This window comes from Vulpes lagopus, chromosome 12, assembly GCF_018345385.1.
Source record: "Vulpes lagopus strain Blue_001 chromosome 12, ASM1834538v1, whole genome shotgun sequence".
In the NCBI taxonomy this organism is placed as follows: Eukaryota; Metazoa; Chordata; class Mammalia; order Carnivora; family Canidae; genus Vulpes; species Vulpes lagopus.
In genome coordinates this window covers 12,630,965-12,655,936 of record NC_054835.1, presented here as the reverse complement: position 1 = coordinate 12,655,936, position 24,972 = coordinate 12,630,965, and the positions used below count along the sequence as shown (strand labels likewise).

The 24,972-nt window shown below is 57.4% G+C and overlaps 1 protein-coding gene across 3 annotated transcripts; it reads right to left on the bottom strand.

Moving 5' to 3' along the window:
• Nucleotides 1-738: 738 nt before the first annotated feature.
• Nucleotides 739-24,972, bottom strand: TRAF2 (TNF receptor associated factor 2). Of its 3 annotated transcripts, none has more exons than XM_041726503.1 (11): nt 24,525-24,972; nt 14,998-15,207; nt 14,217-14,295; nt 13,882-13,980; nt 8,493-8,654; nt 7,387-7,461; nt 5,690-5,764; nt 3,645-3,992; nt 2,950-3,127; nt 1,987-2,135; nt 739-1,417 (listed from the first exon to the last, which is right to left on the bottom strand). In XM_041726503.1, the coding sequence occupies exons 2-11, from the start codon at nt 15,183-15,185 to the stop codon at nt 1,199-1,201; spliced, it is 1,572 nt and encodes a 523-aa protein (XP_041582437.1). In that variant the 5' UTR covers nt 15,186-15,207; nt 24,525-24,972; the 3' UTR covers nt 739-1,198. The 3 variants fall into 3 exon arrangements, with proteins under 3 accessions (XP_041582437.1, XP_041582438.1, XP_041582436.1); XM_041726504.1 differs by lacking the exon at nt 24,525-24,972 and adding an exon at nt 23,125-23,176; XM_041726502.1 differs by lacking the exon at nt 24,525-24,972 and adding an exon at nt 22,313-22,487.

Below are 24,972 nucleotides of genomic sequence, written 5' to 3'. Positions count from 1 at the left end.
GGTGACACGCGGGTGAAGATGCTGTGGTCACCAATCATGAGGACAGCGCTCTGGAGAGTGGAAAGGGAAGGCCCACAAGATGGCAGTTTTTCTGCCCTGTGTCTCAGCACAACTGCACGGGTCTTGGGATGGCTTGGTTCTTTTTCCTCCAAGCTTTCCTGTCACATTAACTCTTGACAGAGAGGGATAAGTTGTGATGTCAGGTTCTCTGCAAAGATGCCCAGGCAGCCCCCTGCCTGGCCCTCTGGAACCAGTGGTCCTGAGAACCAACCAGAGGTACAGACAGCCACTGGCCAGGACCCCAGAGCCTGCCCTAGTCCTGCACTGGGCGGAGGTTCAGCCTGACGTCAGGGGGCCAAAACCACTGACTGCCGACTGGTACCTGCATAAGTCCCAGTTTGGGGAGGCGACGCTGCCTGTCGATCCCCAAATGCCAAAGATCTACTGGCCACTCTTCCAGCACTAGAAGTCCCTGTGTGGAGGAGCAGGGACACGTATAGACTGAGGGAGGAGGAGCCGGCTAGTTAAGAACATTCCAGAAGAGGCCAGCTGGCCTCAGCAAGGCCAGCAGCAGCGAGCTTCAAGTGTCAGGGAACCCACGGTACTGCTCAGGGATCCAGTGACACCGGTAGGGACAGGACACATAAGGGGAGGAGACCACAGGAGGGCAGAGAGCCAGGAGGCCCTGTGAGGGTTACCGCCAGCAAGGCCACAGGCAAACGGACACCACTCACCATGGAGATTTAACAGTTTAATAACGACTTCTCCACAGCCCGACAGGGCAGCTAACGCATCATGTCTGACAGCAGTGCCCAGTGTGTGCCCCGCACTCACCACAGGGGCAGCCGACAGGATGCCCTGAGGACACAGAGTGCCCTCTGTGCCCGCCAGCCTGGCCAGGCCTGCAGAGCAGGACCTCTCCTCAGAGGAGCGACCAGGCCCGGGAACGTCCCTTCTCTCCAACCAAAGGACAGGACGAGATGCCACCTCACCTCGCCCTCTGCTCACCTCGCCTGAGCACCCGTACTGATGGCCCACGAGCAGGTACTGACAGGCCTGCAGCCTGCCCCACTCAGAGGCTGAGTGGCCTCTCCCAGGAGGCGGCCCCTTCCCGGTAGACATGAGCGTGGCAGGTGCCCACCCACGGTGAGGCTCCAGCCCGGTGTGACCCGCGACCCCCAACCCTGGTGGGAGAAAGCTAGAGCCCTGTCAGGTCCACAATGGCCTTGATGAAGATGGCATCATCGCGCACATAGGAGTTCTTGGCCTCCATCTTGGAGACGGGGCAGAAAAGGGGGCAGCCGCTGGCGATGTTCATGTCACTGACTGGCCTCTGGAAAGAGGACGAGGTCACATCGGGCCTGAAGGCATCAATCACGTGCTCCCGGTTGTTCTGGTCCAGCAGCATTAAGGTCACCTGAGGGCGAGCAGCGTGGGAGCAACACTGAGTTACGGCCCGGCCAGCACCAGCTGCCAATGGCCTGAATTCCAGGGAACCAGCAGCAAGCGCCAGGACCACAGCCACCACGAGCAACCCCATCTGGGTGACCAGTGCCCATCGTGGCACTTTCCGTCCATCAGCCCCTGGGTCTATGGCCACAGTTAACACTACGAAACCGCATCCACTGGCGCCTCTCCTGCTCACATTCATGGGGCAGGCGTTCTCGTACCAAAGAGCTCACAGAGCACCCACTGCTCTCCCGAAGGAGTGACACTCCTCAGGGAGGCGCCACGGCTGCCCTGTGTCCGGCATGGGGCAGGGAGGAGACGAGGATACGGCACCTCCTGCCCCTCCACCGAGAGCAGATCCCGGTTCTGGAAGTTCTAAGGGTAGTTGCGGGCTCACTGGCCGCACCCCTTCCTTTGGAACCAACTCCAAGCTGGCCTCTTTAAGTGCCGCCCAAGGGGCTGTGACAGACCCATATGGAGCCTGACCACCTCGCCACCCCAAGGGCCCCGGGATGCCACTGGGATAGCCCCACACACCTTTTGGTTGAAGGGCCACCGCAGGAGGGCATCATTGGGGCCCTTCATCACCACAAAGAAGAGAGACAGGTGTGTCCCACGCCCCGTGCCGTCTCCGTTCAGGTAGATGCGCAGACACATCTTGTAGCCATACCTGCTTGTGTAGAAGGCTGCGGAGGGGGAAAGGTGCTGGTAAGCTCCGCCGAGGGCTTCCCCAAGAAACACAGAGAAAAACACCCAGCTTTGGGGGCACAAACTTTTTCTCAAGGGACAGACTTAGTTCCCAGTAAAGACAAATGCCCCCAAAGGAAAAACGCTCAGGGAAAGCATTTCCAAGAACCCTAAATGTAAGCCCACCATGGCCCACAGGAACCACTTGTGAGGCTAAGTGGCAGCTTGGGCTCTAGGCAAAGGGCCATGGTCAGACCTGAGCCCTACCTGAGGGGACCGTGGGGGATAAGAACTTGGGACAGGCCACAGGTGACACCCCGACCCCCAGCAGGGTGCCCAGAGACCCACGGGGGCCCAGACCTAATGGCAGCACCGACTGGACTGGTCCCGCCTCTGGAGCCTTCCTTCGGCTCCCGCACATGGCCCTGCTGCCTGGCTGGGGCCCGCACCTGACCCCCAACCCTCAGTCTGGTCCTCAGCCAGGTTTCGTCGGAGCTGAATTCAAAAGAAATTCCCATCGGCAGGTAGGGCCCCACTCCCGAGGGAATGTGTGAGCAAGGAGGTGCCTGCTTGGGTCCAGTGCAGAGAGGACCATGCCCCGAACAGACTGCTCCCCACCCAGAAGCTTCTTGACCGGCCAGGAAGCCTGAGCACATGCCCCATCCGGGAAGGCTGTGGGATCCTGAGGCAGCTCTGCTTAGAGGCTGCCCCATAACTCTTCCTGCCCCATAACCTCCAGCAGGAGGGACCTCCTGCAGGGGCCCCAGCCTGGGGGCCTGTGAGCACCTCCGAGGGCGAGTCTCAGAATAGTACCTGGGGAGAAGATGGCGGGCGTACGGCCGGCCACAGCTTCCTGGCGCTTCCTGGCAAAATCAGATATCTTCCAGATGAACACGCCATCGAAGGTGGACGCCTCCATCTCATGGACCTTCTGCTCCAGTTCGGCCATTGCCAGGTCCTTCAGGCCAATGGTCCTCTCCAGCTGCTGCACCTGGGGGCCCGGGGAGCCCCGTGAGGGCACGTCCCTCCTGGGGGACCAGCGGAGGGGCTGCAGGCCTCCACCCAGTGGCCTCTCACAGGCCTCCTTTCATTTTGCAGGAAGGTGCTTATGAACATGCCCCACACCCATCTTTCCACCAGTTTTGGGCAGAATGGCCCCTTCCAGGGCCCCCAAGGCTTCCCTGGGCTCAGCCGTCTCGAGTGGCTCTGTCCACCCCAAGTGTCAGAAAGTGCACTCAGGAACACACACCAGTCATGAGGCCCATTCCCTGTGGCTACCTCTACCCCCACACGCCAGGGAGGAAAGGCTGCCTTGGAGCGACCCCTAGGACCCCACAGCATGCCCATTAGTGAGCAGGCCTCAGAAAGGCGCTCGGCTCAGGGACACAGGAAGCAAAAGCAGAAAGGATGCTGACAGAAACAAGGTGCCATCCATAAAACCCCAGCTCTGAGCCCCCAAGATGCCCCTGGGTCCTGCGCAGGTTGGCCCAAATGCCCTAGGCCCAGACCTTGTTACTCAGGGCCTCGATCCTGTCCTGGTCCAGCTGGTGCTGCCGGCCACATGCCTCAGCGGTCATGGCCACCCTCTCCACCTCCCGGTTCAGGACACAGACAATGTTCTCGAAGGTGGCCGTCTTTCTCTCTAGGGCCTCACACCGCTGCTGGAGCTCTGCGGCCTTGGAGAGCTCGGCCTCGGGGTGCAGTGTGCTGGCTTCCCAGCTCCCCATCTCGCTCAGACCCAGGAAGGGGCCACCAGCTCCTGAGAGGTGCTTCGCCTCCAGGAGGCTGCCCAGCAACATGGCCAAGTGCTCCCGAAGCCAATGGGCCTCGTGCTGCTGCTGCTTCTCGCTCTCCACCTGCAGGAAGAAGATAGAGAGGGTTGCTGGTGCTGCACCTGTACTCAGCCCTGACCCAGAGCCCTGTGGACACACCGCAAGGTGAGGTGACTCTGACATCTCCATACCATTCACTTGCTGGTATATCACCTGTCACTATCGTGAGTCAAATCTTCCAAAAATACAAACCTTCCCAATAACTTCTCGGCTTGTATTTGGAGAAACAAGAAAGGACACACTGAAGGGTGGGAGAGACCAGTAAAGCTAACCATCTCCAAGTATTTTTGATCTATCGTCCTGACTTTCCAGCCACATTTCTTCTAAAACTTCACAAGAAATTTTAAAAATGTTACACACTCTCAAGGGCACCTGGGGGCTCAGTCGGTTAAGTGTCTGACTCTTGTTTTCGGCTCAGGTCACCATCTCAGGGTCGTGGGATCTGGCCCTGCACTGAGCTCTGTGCTCAGCTTGGAGTCTGCTTGCGATCCCCACCCCTCCTTCTCCCTCTGCCCTCCCTAGTGGGGCATGCCTGCACACAGATTTCTCTCCCAAATAAATCAATATCTTAAAAAAATAAAAATAAAGGAGTTAGACACTCTCAAAACATCAAAAGTAGAAAGAAACAAATGAACCCTACCAGGCCCTGTGCCCAGAGAGCACCTCCCTGGTGGTGCTGGGACAGGATGCCCCCTGCCAGTCCAGGAGGTAGGCTGGGGGCAGTGTACACATGCCACGCGGCCAGGGTCCTGTGGTCAGGGTTAGAGTGATGAGCTCAGGACAACATTTACCCTCAGGTGGGATTGCCCTGGGGCCATGTCTGACCACAGAAAGGCTGTGGTAGCCACACCCTGGGCACATACTCGGGCCTCTGGCAGCACCCACATGGGGGCCCAGGCCTGTGTGGGCATGGGCCAGCACCACAGCAAACACAGAGGAGTAAAAGTAGGAGGTGCCATCCTTGTGGACTACACCTGAGGCCAGGTGTCAAGGACGACTGGCACGGAAGTGCTTCCCCGGGTGTTTCTGAGGAGCAGAGCGCCAGCCATGTACCAGGGCCCTCAGAGAGCCAGGGCGCTGCACACTCCCATCCCCGGGGGACAGAACAGAGTGGGGGAAAGAAGAGGAGAGGCCACGTGGACAGAAGAACTGCCCAGGCCTGAGGCAGGAACAGGTCAGTGTGCACAAGGATAGCCAGGCTGGTGACCAGCCCAGAGATGAGGTCAGAGGCAGCTAGGGCCACATAGGCCACAGAGGCAGGTGCGGTCTGAGACCCGTCTATAGGAAGCATAGCTCTCTGAGTCGACTGGATGTAATACAGGAGACAAGGGGAGGGCCCACAGTGACTGCTGGGCTTGGGCTGGAACAGCTTGGTGACATGAGGTGCTGGTCTTGGGCAGGTGGGAGGATGGGGTGGGAGCGGGAGGCCCAGGATGCAGCTGAGACCCGAGACACCCCCAGGTATCAGGGAGGTACAAGGCGCTGGGCATTTTCAGCAGAGAGAGGTGGTCAAAGACAGGGCCCCATGAGAACACCAGGAGGACAAGTAGACACAGCTAAGCCCAGACAGAGGTTGGGAACCCTGAGAGTCGAGGAGGCAGCAGAAGTGGGAAGGAAACCAGGAGGCCAGGCTGGAGGCCAAGCAGAGACCACATTCGGGAAGAAGGCCGACTCAGGAAACAGGGACTGGCACAGGCAGAGCCACAGCCAACAGGACTCACCATCTCAGGGCAGCCGACAACATGGAACCTGCAGGGGACTCGGCACTTGCCACACGCCCTGACGTGGTCCTGGAACTGGAAGGCCAGACACCATGAGTACCTGTACTTCCTCTCCCCACCTGTGCCCTGGCTGAACACCCCCTCTTCAGTGTCATGCTGAACCAAACCCAGCAACCCTATTCCAGAGCCAAAGGTGCGACTGTGCACACAGACAAGAATGTGTGCACACACAGCCTGCGGGTGTCAATCAAGGGAGGGGGTGCAGGCTGAAGGCCTCTCACTGTGGGCCAGTGTCTCAGTGCACCTGCCAACACCTGTCCTGGGCTCGTAGGATGCATTGTGTCTGAGGTCCCCAGAGCCTTGGAGGTGAGGTGAGGCCAGCCTGACCAGCGGCCGGACACGCATCATGGACCTGGCATGGCGCTGGCACATGGCAACACAGAGCCCAAAAGGACAGATGGACAACCCAGAAAGAGTTCAACTGCACACACGCTGGGCACAGATGCAGGCAGCCCCTCCCACCAACAAAGGTGGAGGCGGATGGCTGCTCCCCAGGCATGAGGGCAGGGGGCCGCCATAGGACAACTGGAAAGCAGTCCCTCTGTCTCCATCGCCCAGGGCCCTGGAATGACGGACACCAAATGGAAACACAGACAAGACAAGCAAAGTCAAAGGACAAGGGACTGTGACCCAAGCTACCCGACACTGAGAGTTCCAAAAACAGAAAAAAGAAGGACTGGGATTCTCTCCCCACTGTGAGCAACGGGCAGGAGTCCCTGGTGACAGAAACGCAGGCGAGCCCTAAGTAGAAAACCCCAGGCACGTTCATGATTCGAGAGCTACAAATTCCAGCCCTGGGACATGCTTTCTTAGCCACAGCAGGGTGAGTCCCCGAGCGTGTCCCCTCACCACGGCGGGGCAGGAACACTTGCTCTGGCGGTCACGTTGGACCCATAGAACCCTGTTACAAAACTACCAATTTGTTCTAGCAGGGCAACCTCTGAGACTTACAAACCAAGGGACAAATGGCAGCTCACCACTGAGAGACTGCCTCCCGGAAGGGACCACCGGACATCGCCCGACAGCACCTCCCCTGAGTGGAAGGAGCTGTAAAGAGCACCGCCAGCACCCTGTCACTGAGCAGCGCGTACAGCAGTGACAAAGCACTCATCAGGCACCATGCTAAGGTAACCAAGTACCAAGATGCCCTGCAGCAAAAAGAGCTACAAACACAGAAAGCAGGCAAAAATCGAAACCAGAACTACCAGGATGAACCCATGATGTATTTTTCTCTTAAAATGGAGCCCTGGGGGGCACCTGGGTGGCACAGTGAGGGAGCAGCCAACTCTTGGTTTCCACTCAGGTCATGACCTTGGGGTGGTAGGATTGAGCCCCACATCCGGCTCTGCGCCCAGTGAGGATCTGCTTGTCCCTGTCCCCCAGCCCCTCACCCCACTCTGCTCGCGTGCTCTCAGGCTCTCAAATAAATAAAATCTAAAAAAAAAAAAAAAAAACCTGCTCTGGACAAGAGGCAGTGTGGGGGCAGGCGCATATGACTTCTGCCCAGGATGGGTCATTTCCATCTTCAGAAGTATAACAAAAAAGTAGCCCATGGCCACCAGCCCATACCCTTCCTTCGGGCCCCAGGTCTGAGCCCCACCCCCCACTGGCCTCGGAGGCGCTGGGCAACAACTTACTTTCTCCCGTGAGATCTTCTTCTTGCCACAGCCATCGCAAGTCAAGGGGAACTTGGGGCAGACCTCGTGGTGGGCCTGAAAGACAGCGGTCAGGAGCTGGGGCATGGGTGGGGTCACCTGCACTGCTGCAAGGCCTTGTCCTCGGGCTGCAGCTCCCCTGACACCCCCAATGGGGTGGGTCCTATAGGCACTCTGAAGCACCAGAGACTAGAACCACTTCGCCATCTGACAGCTTGTCCTGACAGGACAAGCCACCGATGGACTTGGGGACAACACTGCTGTTGGTCACACTAGCTGAAACAAGGCCATGGAGGGTAGCCAGTAGCCGCTGTGACCCCAAAGAGCAAGGCTGGCGGGACTTTCTGAACACACCTTTGGCGCCCAAATGCACCCTGGCCGTGGGCATGCCTCTGGGTGGAATGGCTCAGGGAGGGGACAGGGCAACAGGGGCAGCAAGGGCTTCCTGGGGACACAGTTGGCCAAATGCACAGTCCAGCTTCTTCAATAAGCAAGCAGCAAAGGAAGACACCCACGCCTGGAGCACCATTAAAGATGAAGAGACCTTGTAGACACATCATCAAGATGCAGCATGGCAACAGACGCTCAGAGACATGAGCAAACCTGGGTGCCAAGTGAGCCTGGTGCGGTGGGTAGGCACCATCAAGACTCAGGGTGACATTAACACATACAGCTCTCTGAAAACAAACATGCTCAGATATACATTCTCAAGTTTCTGAAAACAAACATGCTCAGATACATATTCTCAAGTTTTCAGAAGAAATGACACAGCCTGGGGCCCACACATGAAGTGTGGGGAGCCTGATGCCGCCTGGCGTGTGCCAACTGGATAGTGAAGGTGGCATGGGCCTGGCACAGCTGCTCTCTGCATGTTAATTTTTCTATAAAGCAGCTTTCTAAAACGACTGAGTTTTGCCTTCATACCCAACCCAGTTCCCCACCAAGAACCTTCTACCCAAGTGGGTGCGAGGAAGGGCCAGCGGCACATGGCAAAAACGTCAAACCGGCCGCAAGGGCAGGACAGTAACCTTGGGGCCATGGTGACAGCCCCACAAGGCCAGGCTGGGGACACGGCCAGGCGCCCTCACCTTCAAGTCAGCCCAGCAGCAGGGTGTCCGGCAGTGCCTGCAGCTGAGGCTTCTCTCTGGACACTCGTGCTCCGAGTGGTGCTCCTTCTCCCCCAGGCGAACCAGGCCTTTGCAAGCTGGGCACTCAGTCAGCATGAACGGGCAGTGTCCTTCGTGGCAGCTCTGGCAACAAAGGTGGCAAAGCATCAACAGGGTGCACAGTGGGATGCCGCAGGCTGCCACCACCGGGTTCCGTGTGTGACCACAGACAGCTGCCCCCACTGAGGCTCCGGGGAGGTTTCAGGGCTGGACCACGGAGCCCCTGCACCAACCCCCCCAGGGCCAGTTTCATTCACTATGACACCTGTGCTCCGGGTCAGACAGGAACTCACAGACTGGTTGCTCCCCGCCCACGTGACAGCCCGAGCATCCCTCCCTCCCTGTGGGTGATGCAGTGCCATTCAGGGAGAACAGGACCAACGGCCAGGGACTAAGAGGGGCCATGGAGGGCCAGGGCCAAGTGGGTACAGAGAGGTGGGGCAGGAGGGCGCTCCAAGGGGCGGCACAGCCCTGGCCCCAGGCAGAGCCCTAGAGCGGTACGAGCATGATGATCAGTCCCAGAGCATGCAGGTTCTCAGTGAACAAAAGGCACAGGAGCGACGAGTCCAGGTGCTGTGAGGACAGGCCACGGCAGCCAGACTAAGCAGAGGAGGACTGGAGCCCACCCACTCATCCCGCACCCACACCAACAGCCTGCACGGGGGGCGTGGCCAGCAAGGGCATGTAGTGACCCAGGGCAGCAGGCCCAGCTTGGGGCCCTCCAGTGGGCAGCACCCAGGAAGAAGGTGGCCGAGGTGGAGGGAAGAGAGGCCGCGCTGCCCCCTCAGGAGCCACAGAGCCCTATGTGGTGGGAGGCAGCTGGGAGGAAAGGGGGTGGCAGACAAGGGAGGGAGGGTGGGAATGCCTCCAGGGCAGCATGAGGGACCCAGCAGCCTGTCCCCCCACCACAGGGCCCCGAGCCCACAATCCAACACAGCCGACAGTTGCCCTGGGAAGTTGGCTGTGAGGGGGAACAGAAAGGGGCGCTGGGTAAAGGAGTGGGGAGCTCTGGGTTTCTCTCCTGTTGTTTTTTATTGTGGTAAAATATATATAACATAGTTTACTGTCTTAACCACTTTTAAGGGCCTTGGCACGTTCACACCTTGTGCACAGTCCCCTCGTCCATCCCCTGGACCCGTGTGTCTTCCAGACTCTGTCCTGTTAAACCCTGCCCCCCCCACCTTGCTGCCCCCCCAACCCCCGTGTCTATGGATCCGACTCCTCTGGGCCTCCTGAGAGTCTTCGCTCCACCAGCATCCGTCCTGTACCTTGGCACCGTGCTAAATGTTAGGGAGACATTGGGGACGACGTGGAGCCTGCTGGGGCAGGAGGCAGAGGTCACTGCAAGAAGAAAGTTCTGGGCTGGCCCAGAGCAGGAGGAGGCCCTCCGCCATGGGCTCAGGAGCTCCACAAAGGTCTGGGCTGGGGCAGCCTTGGACCGAGGTGCCCTCCTGAGGGCCTGGGTCTTCAGGGCTACCCTGGAGAGCTTGCTCGTGGTGCACTTGAGAGGAGCAGGGCAGGCCTCTACCATGCTACTCCCGGGCTGGGAACGTGCTGGCCGTGTCTCCATCCTGAGCCGCAGGCTTGGCTGCTGGGGCCAAAGCCCAGCATGTCCAGAGGGAGCAGAAACAACGGGCCAAGACCACGGAGACGTGGCACACATGCGGTGCCCTTCCTACAAGCCTTCCCACACGGAGACCTCAGATGTCATGTCTGGTGGGGAACCCCCCACGTCTGCTGGGGACCCCCCCACTCTGTCACATCTGGTGGGGACCACCCCTCCACTCTGCCTTCCAGAGCAGGCACCCCAGCCCTCTGACCTCCCACGGGGACACAGCCCAGACCAATACCACACTCCCAGCACAATTTCCTGGTGACCCCATGGTGGCCCAACATAGCACCCCATACGCTGCCATGCGAGGCCCCAGCCTCTGTCAGAAGGACACACACCAGGCAGGCCAGCCAGATCACACCCAGCTGCACGACGCCTTGGATGCTGCGGCCCAGCAGAGGACAAACTCGAGTGCAGCCTCCCAGGGGCACCCCCACCCCGTCACTGCAGCCTGTCTGGTCTCACAGCCACTCCCTGCCTACAGCTTTTCCAAAGCTCCCAGCTGAAAACGTGGCCTAGCCCCCCATGGCCTACCTGCACTGCTACAGGACAATACTTCCCTGAACCCCAGGGTCCCTGGGACACCGCACAGCCCACCATGGCCTAATAGGAGGCAATGTCTGGGCCACATCCAGTACCTAATCAACAGTGAAAGTGAACCAAGGAGTCTCAGAGATAACCATAGCTCACAAAATGGAAAAACCAAGGACGTCTGGGTGGCTCAGTGGTTGAATGTCTGCCTTCAGCTCAGGGCATGATCCCGGGGTCAAGTCCCACATTAGGCTCCAGCCACAGGCCCTACGCACACCTGCTTCTTCCTCTGCCTGTGTCTCTGCCTCTGTGTGTGTCTCCCATGAAGAAATAAAAATTAAAAAAAAAAAAAAGGAAAAACTAGAACCCTTATAGTTAAGGTGCTTGAATTTAATTAAGAATGTTGATTAACACATAACAAGATACTTGCAGGAGCAACGTGGGCCCCCAAAGCAGCACAGAGCGGCAGCCACCAAGACGGGCAAGGGTACACCGCCCACTGCTGACCACCACCCCTGCAGCCTGTCTGACATCACCCCTGGGCTGCCTCTGGATGGGCCCGCAGCACCACCACCCTCATGGGATCAGAGAGAAGCACACACTTTGGAGAAATCAGTCTTTATTCAACCAGAATTCAAACTAAGAGCCTCTACGAACAGAGCCCTTTTGACTCTGAGCTCACCAGGACGTCGGGGGAGAGAGCGAGCACACCCGACGCAGCCTCGCTGTTCAGCCATGGCCTCCAGTCACCACCCCCCCCCCCCCCCCCCCCGGCGTCTTCCACCTGTTCCCAGCCCCGCCTCTGTCTCCAGCCACAGGCCCCTATGCACACTCCCAGAGCAGCCTAGGGGCTGCGTGCCCTGGCACCTTTGGCACTTGGCAGGCACTCCACACATGCCTTTGACCTGAACTGGAGTTTTAAGTCACTGGGTTCTTAGAAAATACTAGACTTCATCGCCAAAGAAAACCATGTTCAAAGGCTAACCAGGACTTTCCAAACAGTTCAGCCACAGCACCAGCAAGTTACAATGCCACGAGTGCGAGTACCACCAAGGGCAGCTGCGTTGGCCCAGAGGTAGCGGGTGTGTGTAGAAGCCTTGATCTCACCCAGGCCGGAGATGTTCACCGCCAGGCCGAGGTTCCACCCAAGGGCCAGGCCCAGAGTCCCAGAGCAGTGCCCGCCCTCCCACATGACCAAACCCACCCCTGCAGGGACTTTCCAGGGCTCCTGGGCCAGCCAGGGACTTTCCAGCCCGCGTGCCTGCCGGGCCGAAGCTGAGCCACAGGCTGGCTACGCTCCCTGGCCCACAGCCCGAGGCCCCTTACGCCATCCGTACCCCGCGGCTGCAGCAGGCAGAAACCAGCCTCTCAGACTGGAAGGTGGGGGTCCTCCCACGTCCCCAGAGGGTCTCTGGGTCCCCGCGGAAGGCAGCACCGCTCCCCATGCCTGCTCCTTGCGCCCCACAGGGTCTCCTGCACCCACCTGACCCCCACAGCCTGCTCGGGTTCTCCACCCTCCCAGGAGAGACCCCAACCCGAGGCCTACTCTCTGGACTGCCCCGGGAGTAATAGTGCAGACCCCTTCTGCTGAGCAGGGCTTCCCACCAGCATGTGTGCAGCACTGGGGGCCTCTGGGTCTCACACCCAGGAAGGCATCAGAAAGGGTGCGGGTAGCCCAGGGCTGCTCCATTTCCAGGCCCCCAGCACCCACAGGAAGGGAAGTGCCTTTCCTAGCCTACCCCACCAGGGGCCCCTCCTCTGGAAACACACGGCTTAGAGCCTGAAGACCAGAAAGTCTGGTTGGTCAAAAGAATGAGCAGAGTTCAGCATGCAGGCCAGCAACAAGAGGGAGAAGCCCGCCAGCAGTTCAGGTCCCGCTTCTAATCCTGACAGGCTGTTTGCTACCATCACGACTCAGCATCCAGTGGGCAGGGCTGGCCCGGCACCGGGGCAGGAGCATGCCTGAGCTTAGGCACCCGGGTGCCATACAACAGTTCCCCAGCCTCACCAATGGGCTGCCCACTCTGAAAGGCCAACCTGTGCCTCTGCACCTTCCAACCTCCCACTCTGGCAGCCACCCTGCCACTTCCTGCCTCTAGCTTTCACTCCTCTGGGGCCCTCACAGGAGTGGACTCCCACAGGACCTGTCCTTTAGGATGGGCTCATTTCACTGAACACAATGTCTTCAAAGTCCACTCACATGCGTCAGGACTTCCTTCCTTCCTTTTTATTTGTTTATTTTTACTTTTTAAAAATATTTTATTTATTTATTCATGAGAGACACAGAGACAGAGGAAGAGAGAGGCAGAGACAAAGGCAGAGAGAGAAACAGGCTCCATGCAGGGAGCCTGACTTGGGACTTGATCCTGGGTCTCCAGGATCAGGCCCTGGGCTGAAGGCGGAGCTAAACCGCTGAGCCACCCAGGCTGCCCCTTTCTTCCTTTTTATGGCCGAATACTATTCCCTTGCAGGGACAGACCACATTTGGTTTGTCCCTTCATCAGGTGGGGGACACCTGACTGCCATGACATTTGTGTGTGAGTAACCATCTGAGTTGCACTGGTTAAGCAGAGGGGACAGCCAAATGAGCCTACAGAGGCCACACAAGTGCTGGCACCTTTTGAGCCTCCACACTGCAGGTGTGGCTGCCAGCTGCCAATCACGCAGAAGCCCCACCATGCTAATGCAGGGATGCAAGCCAGCCTTGCCAGGCTGAGACAGGCCTTAGCGAGATATGCCCACCAGCCACTGCCCTGTCACTGGCCAGATGCCTTTCTATGCCCACAGACCGAACATGCAGGTTATTTCTGGAATCTCCACTGTCTATACAACGCAAAATGAGAAAACCTTTGCCTAAAAACACATTGAAAGATCCCACCGAGCAAAACACCTTCATTCCCGCATGTTACAGGAGATGCTGCAGATGCCCTCAGAGCCAGCCCAAGGTCAGCCACATGCTGCTACCCCGTCCCAGCATTCCACAGATGAGAAGACTGGGCCCAGCAAGGTAAACCCCCCTCCCGAGGCCATGCTCCTCGGACTTGTACATCTGCGTGCACGTATCATGAGCAGCTGCATGTTCCTCCTGGTGGACTCCCACAGGCTCCATGTGCTGCTCTGGGGGTGGGGTCAGGCTTGGGAAGTCAGGCCAGCGCAGGGGGCCCCTACCTCATATTCTTTAAGGGTCCCCTTCCAGGTGCAGCCACTGTTGGGACAGACGGCCGGCAGGCTCTCCACCTCCCTGCGTGCAGCGTTGTCTGGGAAAGCCTGAGGACAGCATGCCTACGGTTAGGCTTCCTCCTAGCTGCCCACCGCCTACCCGCCACCAATGCTGCGAGGCTTCCAGACCAGGCCCCAGGACCAACACACCTCCCCTGCAGCTGCTCCAAGCTCTAGATGTGACCAGGCAGGGAGGGGCACATCCTCGCTGCTCAGTATTATTAAAGGAAACGCCAAAACATTTTCTGCTCATTTGACAGTTTTTGCTCGAAGTCTTCACTTACCGAACTGCTTTCCAAAATAGAAATGCCTTCTTCATATATGCCCTCGTGAACACAGGCGGCACAGTTCTGAGGCCCAGAGCTAGTGAGGAAAGGGTGAAGGCCTGCCGTCAACCGTGCTGCAAGGAAGGCTGTGGACCACAGGCCATGGGCCAAGCTCAGCTCTCCCTCCGCCGTGTTCTGTGCCCTGGAGACTGACACTGCATCAGTCATGAGCATGCGTAAGGGACCGTGTTGAAAACCTTATAAGATAGGTGAGATGATCCAAACCCTCTGATCACAACAACCCCTTCCAGTGTGAACAGAGGTGCTCTCAGATGGCCAACCGCTCAGGGCCAGGTACCCAGGAATGAGGTGCTGGATCCTGTGCCCACTCTGGCCTTCCATGTGCCACAGGGGCCTGCCCTCAGACTGACTGCTACAGGCTCTGAGTATGTATTCCTTATCTAGAGCAGCGCATTCGATGCAAATGCAACATGAACCAACAATGGGACTCTAAACAGTCCTGTGTCTGGATGACAAACTAGGAACACAGGAAACAGACCATAATGATGTTTATTGCAGTCCCTGCATCCCGAGCACCCAGTCAAAGCACGACCCACCCTCTTCAGTTACTAACTTGACGCTCTCATTTGCAGGGAACCTCTGCAGGTGATGTCAGGGAGCACCCCCTGGAGCACTCTCCCACGGACACGTGCATGCCTACAGCCATATGCATGCCTGCAACCGCCTCCATTGGCAGTAGAGCGCCAAGCCAGCCTGCTGCCCTCTGCCCCCACAGTACCTCAAGATGCTGCTCAGGCAGTAAGAGCAGTAGCGGTGGCCACACTGGGCCTGGAAGGGTCTGCGCAAGACATTCCTACAGGCTGAGCACAGGTACTTGTCCTCCGGCTTGGTCCCCAGGAGGGTCTTCGAGAAGCCAGGCTGCAACAAGTCTAGGGAGCCGGGAGGGGTCACGCTGGCTGCAGCCATGAGAGCCAGGAACCGCCACACCCTAAGGAAGAACAGAGCGTGTCACAGAGGGTTCTCCCCGTGCCCAGCAGTGAGGGGCAGGGTCATCAAGCTGAGCAGCGGTCAAGAATCTGTGAGGCAGGATTTTCGCCCTCTGAGAACCTAATCTCCTACTACACTCGTGGAAACCGAGGCTCAGCAGGGGGGCAACTTGCTCAGGATGCACCAACACGCCCATCCCAGGGCCCCTAGACCAACAGGCTGTCCCCAAGGTCACCCAGCCCACTGTGCCGGGACCCATGGGCAGAGCACGTGCGGACATCTGAGGGCCCTTCCCACCAGCACTGGCCATCTGCAGAGCCTGATCCGGGTGCCTTCCTGTCCAGCTTCCTACACATCAGCCTGGCAGGAAATTCTGACCTGCCTGTGCAGGGGCCCAAGGCAGCGGCCAGCAGATGGCCACTGCACTTGTTGGCTTCTCTGATGTCACCATCGCTGCCAGGGTCCCTCCGCCTTGAGAGCTGCCCTCTGCCATCCACTGGGCTATGGCAAGGTCCCCCAGGCAAGGCAACCAGACCTGTGAGTCAGGCAGGGGAGAAGCTCCCAGAGCGTTCTGAGACCTTGCATGGAACACACTGTTCAACGTACAGCATCTCCACAAGCCAAAAGCAACTGTACCTGCTAACCTTTCAAAAAGGACAACAGGGGATCCCTGGGTGGCGCAGCGGTTTGGCGCCTGCCTTTGGCCCAGGGCGCGATCCTGGAGACCCGGGATCGAATCCCACATCAGGCTCCCGGTGCATGGAGCCTGCTTCTCCCTCTGCCTGTGTCTCTGCCTCTCTCTGTCTCTCTGTGTGACTATCATAAATAAATAAAAAAAAAAAAGTTTAAAAAAAAAAAAAACAAAAAGGACAACAGCCCAACAGCCCCTGGCCGGGAAGCACGTTAACTCAGAGCCACTATGACCCCTTTGCAAATGCTCCAAAGAGCTTCCTTTCCCAGAGGTCCCTGGTACAGACCCCATGTTTTCTCATGGATGCACACAGAGCAGACCAGCTTTCAAACCAGGATGTCTCAAAGTGATATGCCTCTTTCCAGTGTTCACAAGACTGTCTTCAGCATCCTGAGCCGGTCTGACACCACACGAAGCAGCGACAGACGGCATGTCTATTTCTATCTACTGGGCAAAGCCACTTTCAATCACGACTTCTGGATCTGTAATCTGTGAGGCCTTCTTAGGCTGGCAGGCCACAGACACAGGTTATACTGTTAGAACCCACATTTCCTCCTCCAACTACCAGATAGACGGGGTGTTATGCCCACAGGTACTCAGTAGGATGGCACAAGTCCCCCCAGCTGGTCCTGCACTTTTAGGGCGTGTGGGTGTGTCTGGGTCCTGGACCATCCACCTGTCCCTTTGACAACTGGGGATTTCATTCTTTCGAGCCCTCAGGACACAGACATGTAAGTACTAGAAAGTGCCCCCTTAATAAAGCCTTTAGTGAGGAGCTAAACCAGAGTTCGAGAACTCACGTGTACACGAACAGTGCTGGCCAGGCAACCGAGGAGGGAGGATGCCCTCAGCCCACTTGTTTCAAGGCCACTGTATGACTACACAAGTACTGACTAGAACAAGGGATCAGTGAAAGTACGCTTACTCTCACAAGAGGCATTCTGCGTATTTTTTCTTCTCTCTGGTCATGCTACTAAATTGACTTCATGAACCATCAATAATTTGAAAATCACTGCTGTATAAACTACATTAAACAAGGACTTTTATCCTTAAATATTGCTAGTAAAAAAACAGCACTCTTTAGATCTCTGTTTACCATGTTAAGTGAGATAGAACATCTCATGTAAGAGACTTAGTTATGTTTCATACCAACAGGGAAAAAAAGCAAAATAAGAAACAAACACCATCATGACAGAATACAAGGATTATGGTGATACTTTTCTTGTTATATTTTTTAATATTTTATTTATTTATTAATGAGAAAGAGAGAGAGAGAGAGAGAGAGAGGCAGAGACACAGGCAGAGGGAGAAGCAGGCTCCATGCAGGGAGCCCGACGTGGGACTCGATCCCAGGACCCCAGGATCACGCCCTGGGCCGAAGGCAGCACTAAACCACTGGGCCACCCAGGCTGCCCCTGCTTTTCTTGTTTTAAAACCTCACTGAGCAGGGGCACCTGGGTGGTTCAGGGGTTGAGCGTCTGCCTTTGGCCCAGGGTGTGATCCCAGGGTCCTGGGATCGAGTCCCACATCGGGCTCCCTGCAGGGAGTCTGCTTCTCCCTCTGCCTGTGTCTCTGCCTCTCTCTGTGCGTCTCTCATGAATAAATAAATAAAATCTTAAAATAAAACCTCACTGAGCAGCTTCTCTCAGCATTTGTGAGATAGCACTTTATCCTTTGGCATCAACATTCTATCTACTAAGCATACCTGTGGAGAACTGAACCTATTTTACTAATCCATCAACATGTACTCGTTAGATAGAAAAGAGCCAGACAAATGGTCTCTTTTTCTGAGTGATGAAAAAGGTTAACAGGTCCCAAAAGGCAGTCAGGCCTCGATGACCTCACCAACACAGCTTACTTAGCAGTCACATCTACCTGACACAGCCGGATGGTGGGGGTATTTCTGTTCTAAATGTGGAGAAGTGGCCCTGGAGCGCCCAGGGAGCCCGCCCGGCACCACGGCACTGGACCACGAGTCCCACCGCTGCCCGTATTGTGCTGGGGGATTGCCAGTGCTTTTGTCCTTACAAGCACATTTTAACTTTTGAGAACTGTAATGAAAGACATCATAAAGACTCAAAAGTGTTGTGCCAAAATATAACACTTTAAGGCCATCGTCGAGCTCTGCTGCTGTGGGGTGTTGCTTGGCCCAACCCTAGGAGAAAACTCCCCCGTCTCTGGCCCTGAACTTCTGAACCTCTGGGTGGTGTGCACTTGTCTACTCATCTGAAGGCACACAGGGCCTGGGGGCCTCCCCAGAAGACAGGCGCAGCCAGCAGCCCAGACTCAGGCACCAGGATGGAGGGTGGGCTGGCCAGCTGCTGCTGCATATAGAATAGAACTCAGGAGTTAAGAGCACCCAGACCTGGAGCCAAAATAAAACTGGTCCTCTCAAGCTTCCACATCCTCTCTGCCGGGTAAGTTAGTTATAAACAAGAACCATCTCCGTTTGCAATGATTTGCAGGAACATGTGAGCAAACATTCCTATTCAGCCTGTCCTGGATTTCCCATTCATTCATTCCCCAAAATCAAGCTCCAGACACAAATGTGCTAACTTTGTACAACAAACACATTTGCGTTTTATTTAAAAGGACATTTCTACTGGAGGTAAAACTGTATTTCCAGAATGGTTCCAGTTATCTGAAGCTTGAGGACAGACCTCTGCTAACGGAAGCTGAGAAGCTGTCCCCTCTGGCGGCACAGTGCTGTGACACACTAGGTACTTGCTCTGCTTCCCAGTCAGTTCCTGGCACAGAGCTTCTAAAACCCCCAAGATTTCCCAACTCATGGGGACAGGGGAGCATCTCTGTTACTCCCAAGCCCCTCCACAACTGTCCCCTGCTGCCATGGAGGGGAGAGGGGCTGGAGATTGACCTAATCACCATGGCCAATAATGTAATCAATCATGCTTTCAAGACAGAGGCCCCACCACACCGTGAAGAGCGAGGCTCAGAAAGCTCCCAGGCTGGGGACACGTCACAGCGCTGACAGGCTAGTGTGCTGGAGGGCAGGGGGACTCCACGGCCCTGCCTGATACCTCGCCCTGTGCCTCTTCCATCTGGCTGTTTCATGCAATTAATGTTTGCTGGAGTTCTATGAGCCACTCCAGAAATCACTGAACCCAAGGAGGGGTCCCAGGAACCACATATTTGGTGTCACAAGTACTGTAAGAAACGCAGCTATTGTCCATTCAGGGGGTCCATGCCGGCAAGAGGGGGCCTTTTGGGGTACTAGAAATGCCCCTACAGACAAAAGTGCATCTAGCTATATGCTTAGGATGTGTACATTTTGCTGTACGTAGACCTCCACTTCAAAAAGAAAAAAAAAGTGGGAGTTTTTCTTCCCAGAGTAAAAAAAAAAAGGCCCTTAAATCCCTAATTATAAAAAAAAAAATCCCCTAATTATGGTACACCTGTGCATATTTATCCCAAACAACCCTGTCTCATAATATTAAAACTGGCAGAACAAGCTGAAAAGTCGGTTCTGCCATGAAAGCAGCCCCCCGGAGACTGGGAACAGCCAGCAACTTCACAAGCCCAGGGCCTGCCTCTGTGTGGAGCCCAAGCACCCAGGGAAAGAGCCATCCCTACGAGAAACCACTGGCTGAGCTGCAGGCCATAAGGCAGCTGGCCCCACCATGCCCAGTCTGGGGCGTGAGCGTGGGCAGTGGTGTTAGTGAGGGAAGGCTGCATTTGTTACTACAACCAGGCACCTCCTTTGGCCACCAAACGAGCCAAGGGAGGACCCGGCTGCTGGGGCGGGCGTCACCATGCCGCTCACAGACACATGGCTTCAACCCTCAGCCTGAGATACCCCAGGCACCAGAGACTGACCTTCTTGAATTCACGTCCTCAATGACAGCCAGTTCTGCTCTGTGTGACGTGGGATTCCACGTCAGATTTCACCTGGTTCCACCCATTTCCAACGTGCCTGCATAACAAGCCCACTTGAGCAATATTCAAGGACTCCCATCAACACGCAGCAAGGAGTACAAGCTTGCCCTCCCCCAAGGACTAGAAATCCACTTTAAAATGATAATTTTATACTTAAGTTCACATTTTCCCAGGCTCAGCACAATGCCAAATAGTAGCCTGGTACCAATTTCATGGCCAACAACTGTTTCTCCTGAACCATCATGAGCAAATACTATGGGGGCGTGTTTCCAGTCTCAAGTGCTGGCTCACAAGTCTTCGTATGTTCTCCATGCTGATATTGTTTCTGACTCAAAACTGGGGCTTTCAAGAGGAACAGGGTGACTGGCCGTCCTGACACAGCAACTCTGTCCTCCATTCCCCCTGACACAGGCACCCACTCTGCTCCCCTGCCCCCTCCCTGACTGCTGGGTATGAGTGCCTACATATGCCCCTGCCCAGAGCTAGGCCCCCACCTCAGCCACCCCCCCAGTTGTTCCAGTCAAATTCTCAGAGCCCACTCTCTCTCACCCACCCACCCTGAGCACGCTAGTAAACCCAACAGCTCCGCCCCTACAAACACCTAGAACCTGACCGAACCGCTATCTCTGGCCCCTGGCTGCAGCCCCTGTAGCCCTCTGGGCAGCTGATGGGCCTTTGGCTGGGCCTCAGTTACTCTACCCTCAGACCCCAAGGCCTCCCAGTGGCTCTGCCCTCCACCCTGTCTGTCCAAGGGTCATGATTTCTCAACAAGGCCTTCCCTCTCAGCGGTCACTGGAACTGTCCTGTGCAGGCCTCCCTCCTCAGGCCTGTCTCCTCTGGAATGTAAGCTAAGCACCATAAGGCAGGGACTGGGAGGGCAGAGGAAGGACCCAAGCCTGTGCATGAAGTGCAAGAGCTCCCTCAATGCTTCTCAGGCTCCCGGCTCGTCCACAGACTCCTCCACCATTCCAATGTGGAGCACCCCAATCCTGAATCCTGGACGAGCTGTCCCTTCTGAGGCACTTCCCCTATCCTACCTCCTACCCCCACCTCTGCTGAGTCCTCACCTCCCTAACCCACAACCAGGTCACAAGACCACCGGCTCCACTGCCCCTTGGGTCCCGTAGGGAACGTGGCCTCAAGCCTGTTCCTGCTCAGACATGGAATGGCTTCCACGGAATCTGCCTCTTGCACCCCTCCCAGGCTCAGACCCTCTGTGCAGGGGTGGGAGACTGACATGCCCTCTCTGTGGACACAAGGACCACGCCCTTGAGACAGTGCTCCCACCCATCTCCATGAAGGAGTTGGCCCAGCCCATGGGAGACTGACACACTAGGCACAGGAAGATGTGCACTGCACTCTTGGCATCATTTGTGTGCTCTGGGGGTAATTTTTTTTCTGGATTTTCTTCTGTGGACTTTCTTGCCCTTCCTGCTCCAACGTGTCTGTGATGTCCTGTCGTGGACACCCGCCCACCAGTGCACTGACCATACATTTCCCACGACCAGAAAGGGACCCAGATCTGATTCTCAAAGCACAAAGCAAAAAGGCTTTTATCTTCTAGAGAAAATGCTTTCTCCAGGAACAAGTGACCACTGTAAGTCCTCTGCTCCCCAAATTATAGCTATTGCTGTAGACTACTCCTTCAGGTCCCCAAATAATGACATTTGCATTTGTTTCCCCAGGGAAGTTTAAAAACCACTCAAGAAAAAAAAAAAAAAAAACACCCAAGAGAGAGAATTGCAGCTGAAAGCCCCCTCTCCTTGGAGCCCCCCACGAGGGAGCCAGCAAGGCAGTGTAACAGCAAGGTACACACACAAGCTTCACTGTCGGTCACCAGGCACTGATATGGACAGGTTCCTGCCTTAGGCTACACATGGTGCTGAGGACACTGTGGGGCACTGGAGGGTGGTGTGGTGCAGACTGGGCATGTGGAGAGGCACCTGCAAGCAGAAGGACCAGCACAGGGGTGCCAGCATGGTGCAGTCAGTTCAGTGTCCAGCTCAGAGTTGTGGAATCTGTGGGAATGAGCCCTGCACTGAGCTTTGCGGTCAGTGGGGAGTCTGCCTGAGATTCTCTCTCCCACTCCTCTGCCCCTCCCCCTGCTGCAGCTGCTCTCTCAAATAAGTATCACCAAAAAAAAAAAAAAAAAAAAAAAGGACCAGCATGAAGGCCCAAAATGCCCAACATCAGACCGCTCGCCTCTGGGAGCTCCCGCCTCAGGGCTTGGGCTTTCCTGCAAGAACCAGGTGCCCAGGGAGAGGGGCCACCAGATGTGTGGAAGCCACTGCTAGAAGCGCCGAGGGCCTCTGTGGCTTCCAAAAAGCTTGAAGGAAAACAACTCTTAGTGTTTTTGATTCAAGCATTAGTGAATACTCTGGTGTGTAAACCACACAGTATTCAGGCTGTTTAATAAAACTCAAGCAACACGGGCAGGTTGACTGAGACCTCCCCCTGAGAGACGCGAGTGGGTGGACAGATCCGCTGCCCTCACAGTAACCCGGCTGCCAGAGCTGCTGACCCGGCCAGGCCGACTGCTCTCCTGCGCTGCCGCTGCTCTCCTGCCGCTCCTAGGCTCCCCACTGCCCGGACCCATGGACAGGCAATTCCCATTCCGGCCGAGGCCGGGTCCACGTCTTCAGCAGCCGGCTCCCGCCAGCGCTCGCAGGCCCCGGGACCACCTGTCACGGCCCCCACACCCACACGAGGATGCTCAGAACTCGGGCACGCTCCCCTGCCCGCAAGGGGCTCACATGTGCAGCGACTACCAGCAGCGGGAAGGGCAGCCGCGGCGCAGACACCCTCCAAAGGTGCAGGGCTACGTGCAGACCGACCCCTGGAGGTTCAAGGGTCAGCCGCCATTCAAGTGACCCCCAGGGGCTCGAGGCCCGGCAGGAGGCGGGGGGCGGGGGCGGCGAAGGGGCAGAGCGTGGGACGAGCTGGCGTCCCCGAGGCGCGGGGAGTTCGTGCCCCTCTCCCGGGTCAGCCCCCGCAGCCGGGCTCTGGGTCGGGGCGCACAGGCCCCCGACAGCCTCTGGGCGGCCGCGGCGCGCTGACCCCGGGCCGTGACCCCCCAGCCGGAGCCGCGGTGGACTCCCGCGGGCGATAACGAACTTTCCGGCGCCGGCCCTGCTCCGACTTTCGGTTTCCGGGCGGCCTGGCTCCGAAAAATCCCCTCAGGCCCGCGGGGCGGCGACCCTCCTTGCGGGCCCTGCCTCCCCCGCGCCGCACGCGCCCGCCGCCCCGGGCCCCGCCGCCCGCGCCCCCGCGGACCCCGCGGTCGCCCCCGGCCCCGGCCCCGGCCCCGGCCCCGACTCCCACCGCTCCACTCACCAACCGTCGCCGCGCGCCCGGAACTGCGCGCGCGCCCAGCCGCCGCCGCGGACCCGCCCCCCGAGCCCGCCTGACTGACTGGCGGGGGGGCCAACCGGGAGCGCCGGGCGAGCCGCAGCGGACGCTGATTGGCCAGATCCCGGCTGCTTAAGTGGAGCTCGGGCTCGGTGGGTGCCGTAAGGTGGGGCGGTGGGCGGTGGGCGGTGGGCGGTGGGGCGGCCCGGGCGGCTCGGCTCGTCCGGCGGTGGGGAGTTGGGGGGCGGGCACCGCGGCGGCGACTCCCGCCCACCCTCCCGGAGCCTGGCTCAGCGCAGGGCCCCAGTTTGGGTGAGAATTCTGAGAAAAAACACAAAAGGACCCTGCTCGCGGGACCCCTGGGTGGCTCAGCGGCTGAGCGTCTGCCTTCGGCTCAGGGAGTGATCCCAGGATCCAGGATTGAGTCCCATATCGGGCTCCCTGAGGGGAGCCTGCTTCTCCCTCTGCCTGTTTTTGCCTCTCTCTCTCTTGTCTTTATGAATAAATCTAAAAAAAAAAAAAAAAAAAAAAAAAAAGACCCTATTCCGTCAGAGAGCGGGAAGGGCAGGCCTCCCATCAGGGCAGTGCAGTGCTGGCGAAGGTCGCCCACAGGGGCCCCTGACAGTGCCCTCTGACACGGTTGAATGGTGGGTCTTATGTTGTGTGGATTTTACCACCAAACCAGGCCCCAAAAGCACAACCCGTGGCCCGCACAGGAAAGCCAGCCGCGTCAGCATCTGGGAAGAGGCAGGGGTCAGTGTTGACCCCATATTGCCTCCTGGGTTGCTGGGAGCCAGTCTCTCCCAGAACATGGGTTCTGCCCTGTATCTGACAAATCCGCTGGGTCTTCCCTCATCCCCGCATTCCCAGCAGCCAACTGCTCACTCCATTTTTCAGGAAAAGACAAAAGACTCAGAGAGGTCAGAGTCCTTACCCCAGGTCACACAGCACGTCCCGCAGCCCCACTCTGAGGGGCTCACCTGGGTGCCCACGGGATGAGCCAGAACACGGTTTCTGAAGGGATATCGGTGCAGAAGCACTGGATCTCACCTGAACATCACTTGCTCTGGAGTCAGAACTCCCCCTTCCAAATGCTGCGTCCTGGGACACAGCCCAGGGCTGCCCTGCCTCTGATAGCACTCAGGCTGCGGCTGGTTACCTGAACCTCGAGGTAAGGTTGGCCACAGGCATCAGCTCCCCAGGCCAACCCCCAGGTTCCCTGAGGTTTCATTCAAATCCCATAAGTAGGTGAGCACCTGCCAACACCTGGGAGCCCACCAGTGCCAGCCAGAAATGGTTCTTGCAGCAAAGAGGAGGTTCACCTGCAGCAATGCCCGCTGCCCCACCCCCTTCCCACAGGGTGAAATCAGGAAGCAGCCACCTACCTTCTGCGATGGCTCCTCCTGGGGAGAGGAATGTCACAGAAGCCCTGGCCCTGGCCACCTAGGCCTGGCCCCAAGTCTGGAAGAGACTCCCCTGGCGAACTCCTTGCAGACTCCCCTGGCGAACTCCTTGCCTCCTGGGCAGGCAGCCCCCAGTGGACCTTGGCGCCTGCAGGGCTGGGCCAATCTCAAAGGACCCGCCAGCACTTTCAGCGCAAAAACACTCTTTGACTTTGCTGTTTCCTAGGATTTTCACAAGCACGTTTTTTCACAAGTACATTGTTTAAAAAATTGACTCTGCTGACAGGCCTTTGAGGCATGCAGAATTGGGAACAGAAGAGAAAGCCCCCACTGAGCCCAGACTGGGAAGTGGCCAACCTGCCCCCATTGGCCCGCTCAGACCCAGAGACACCTCCGTCCTGGCTGGTGGAAAGGGGTGACTCACTCTGGT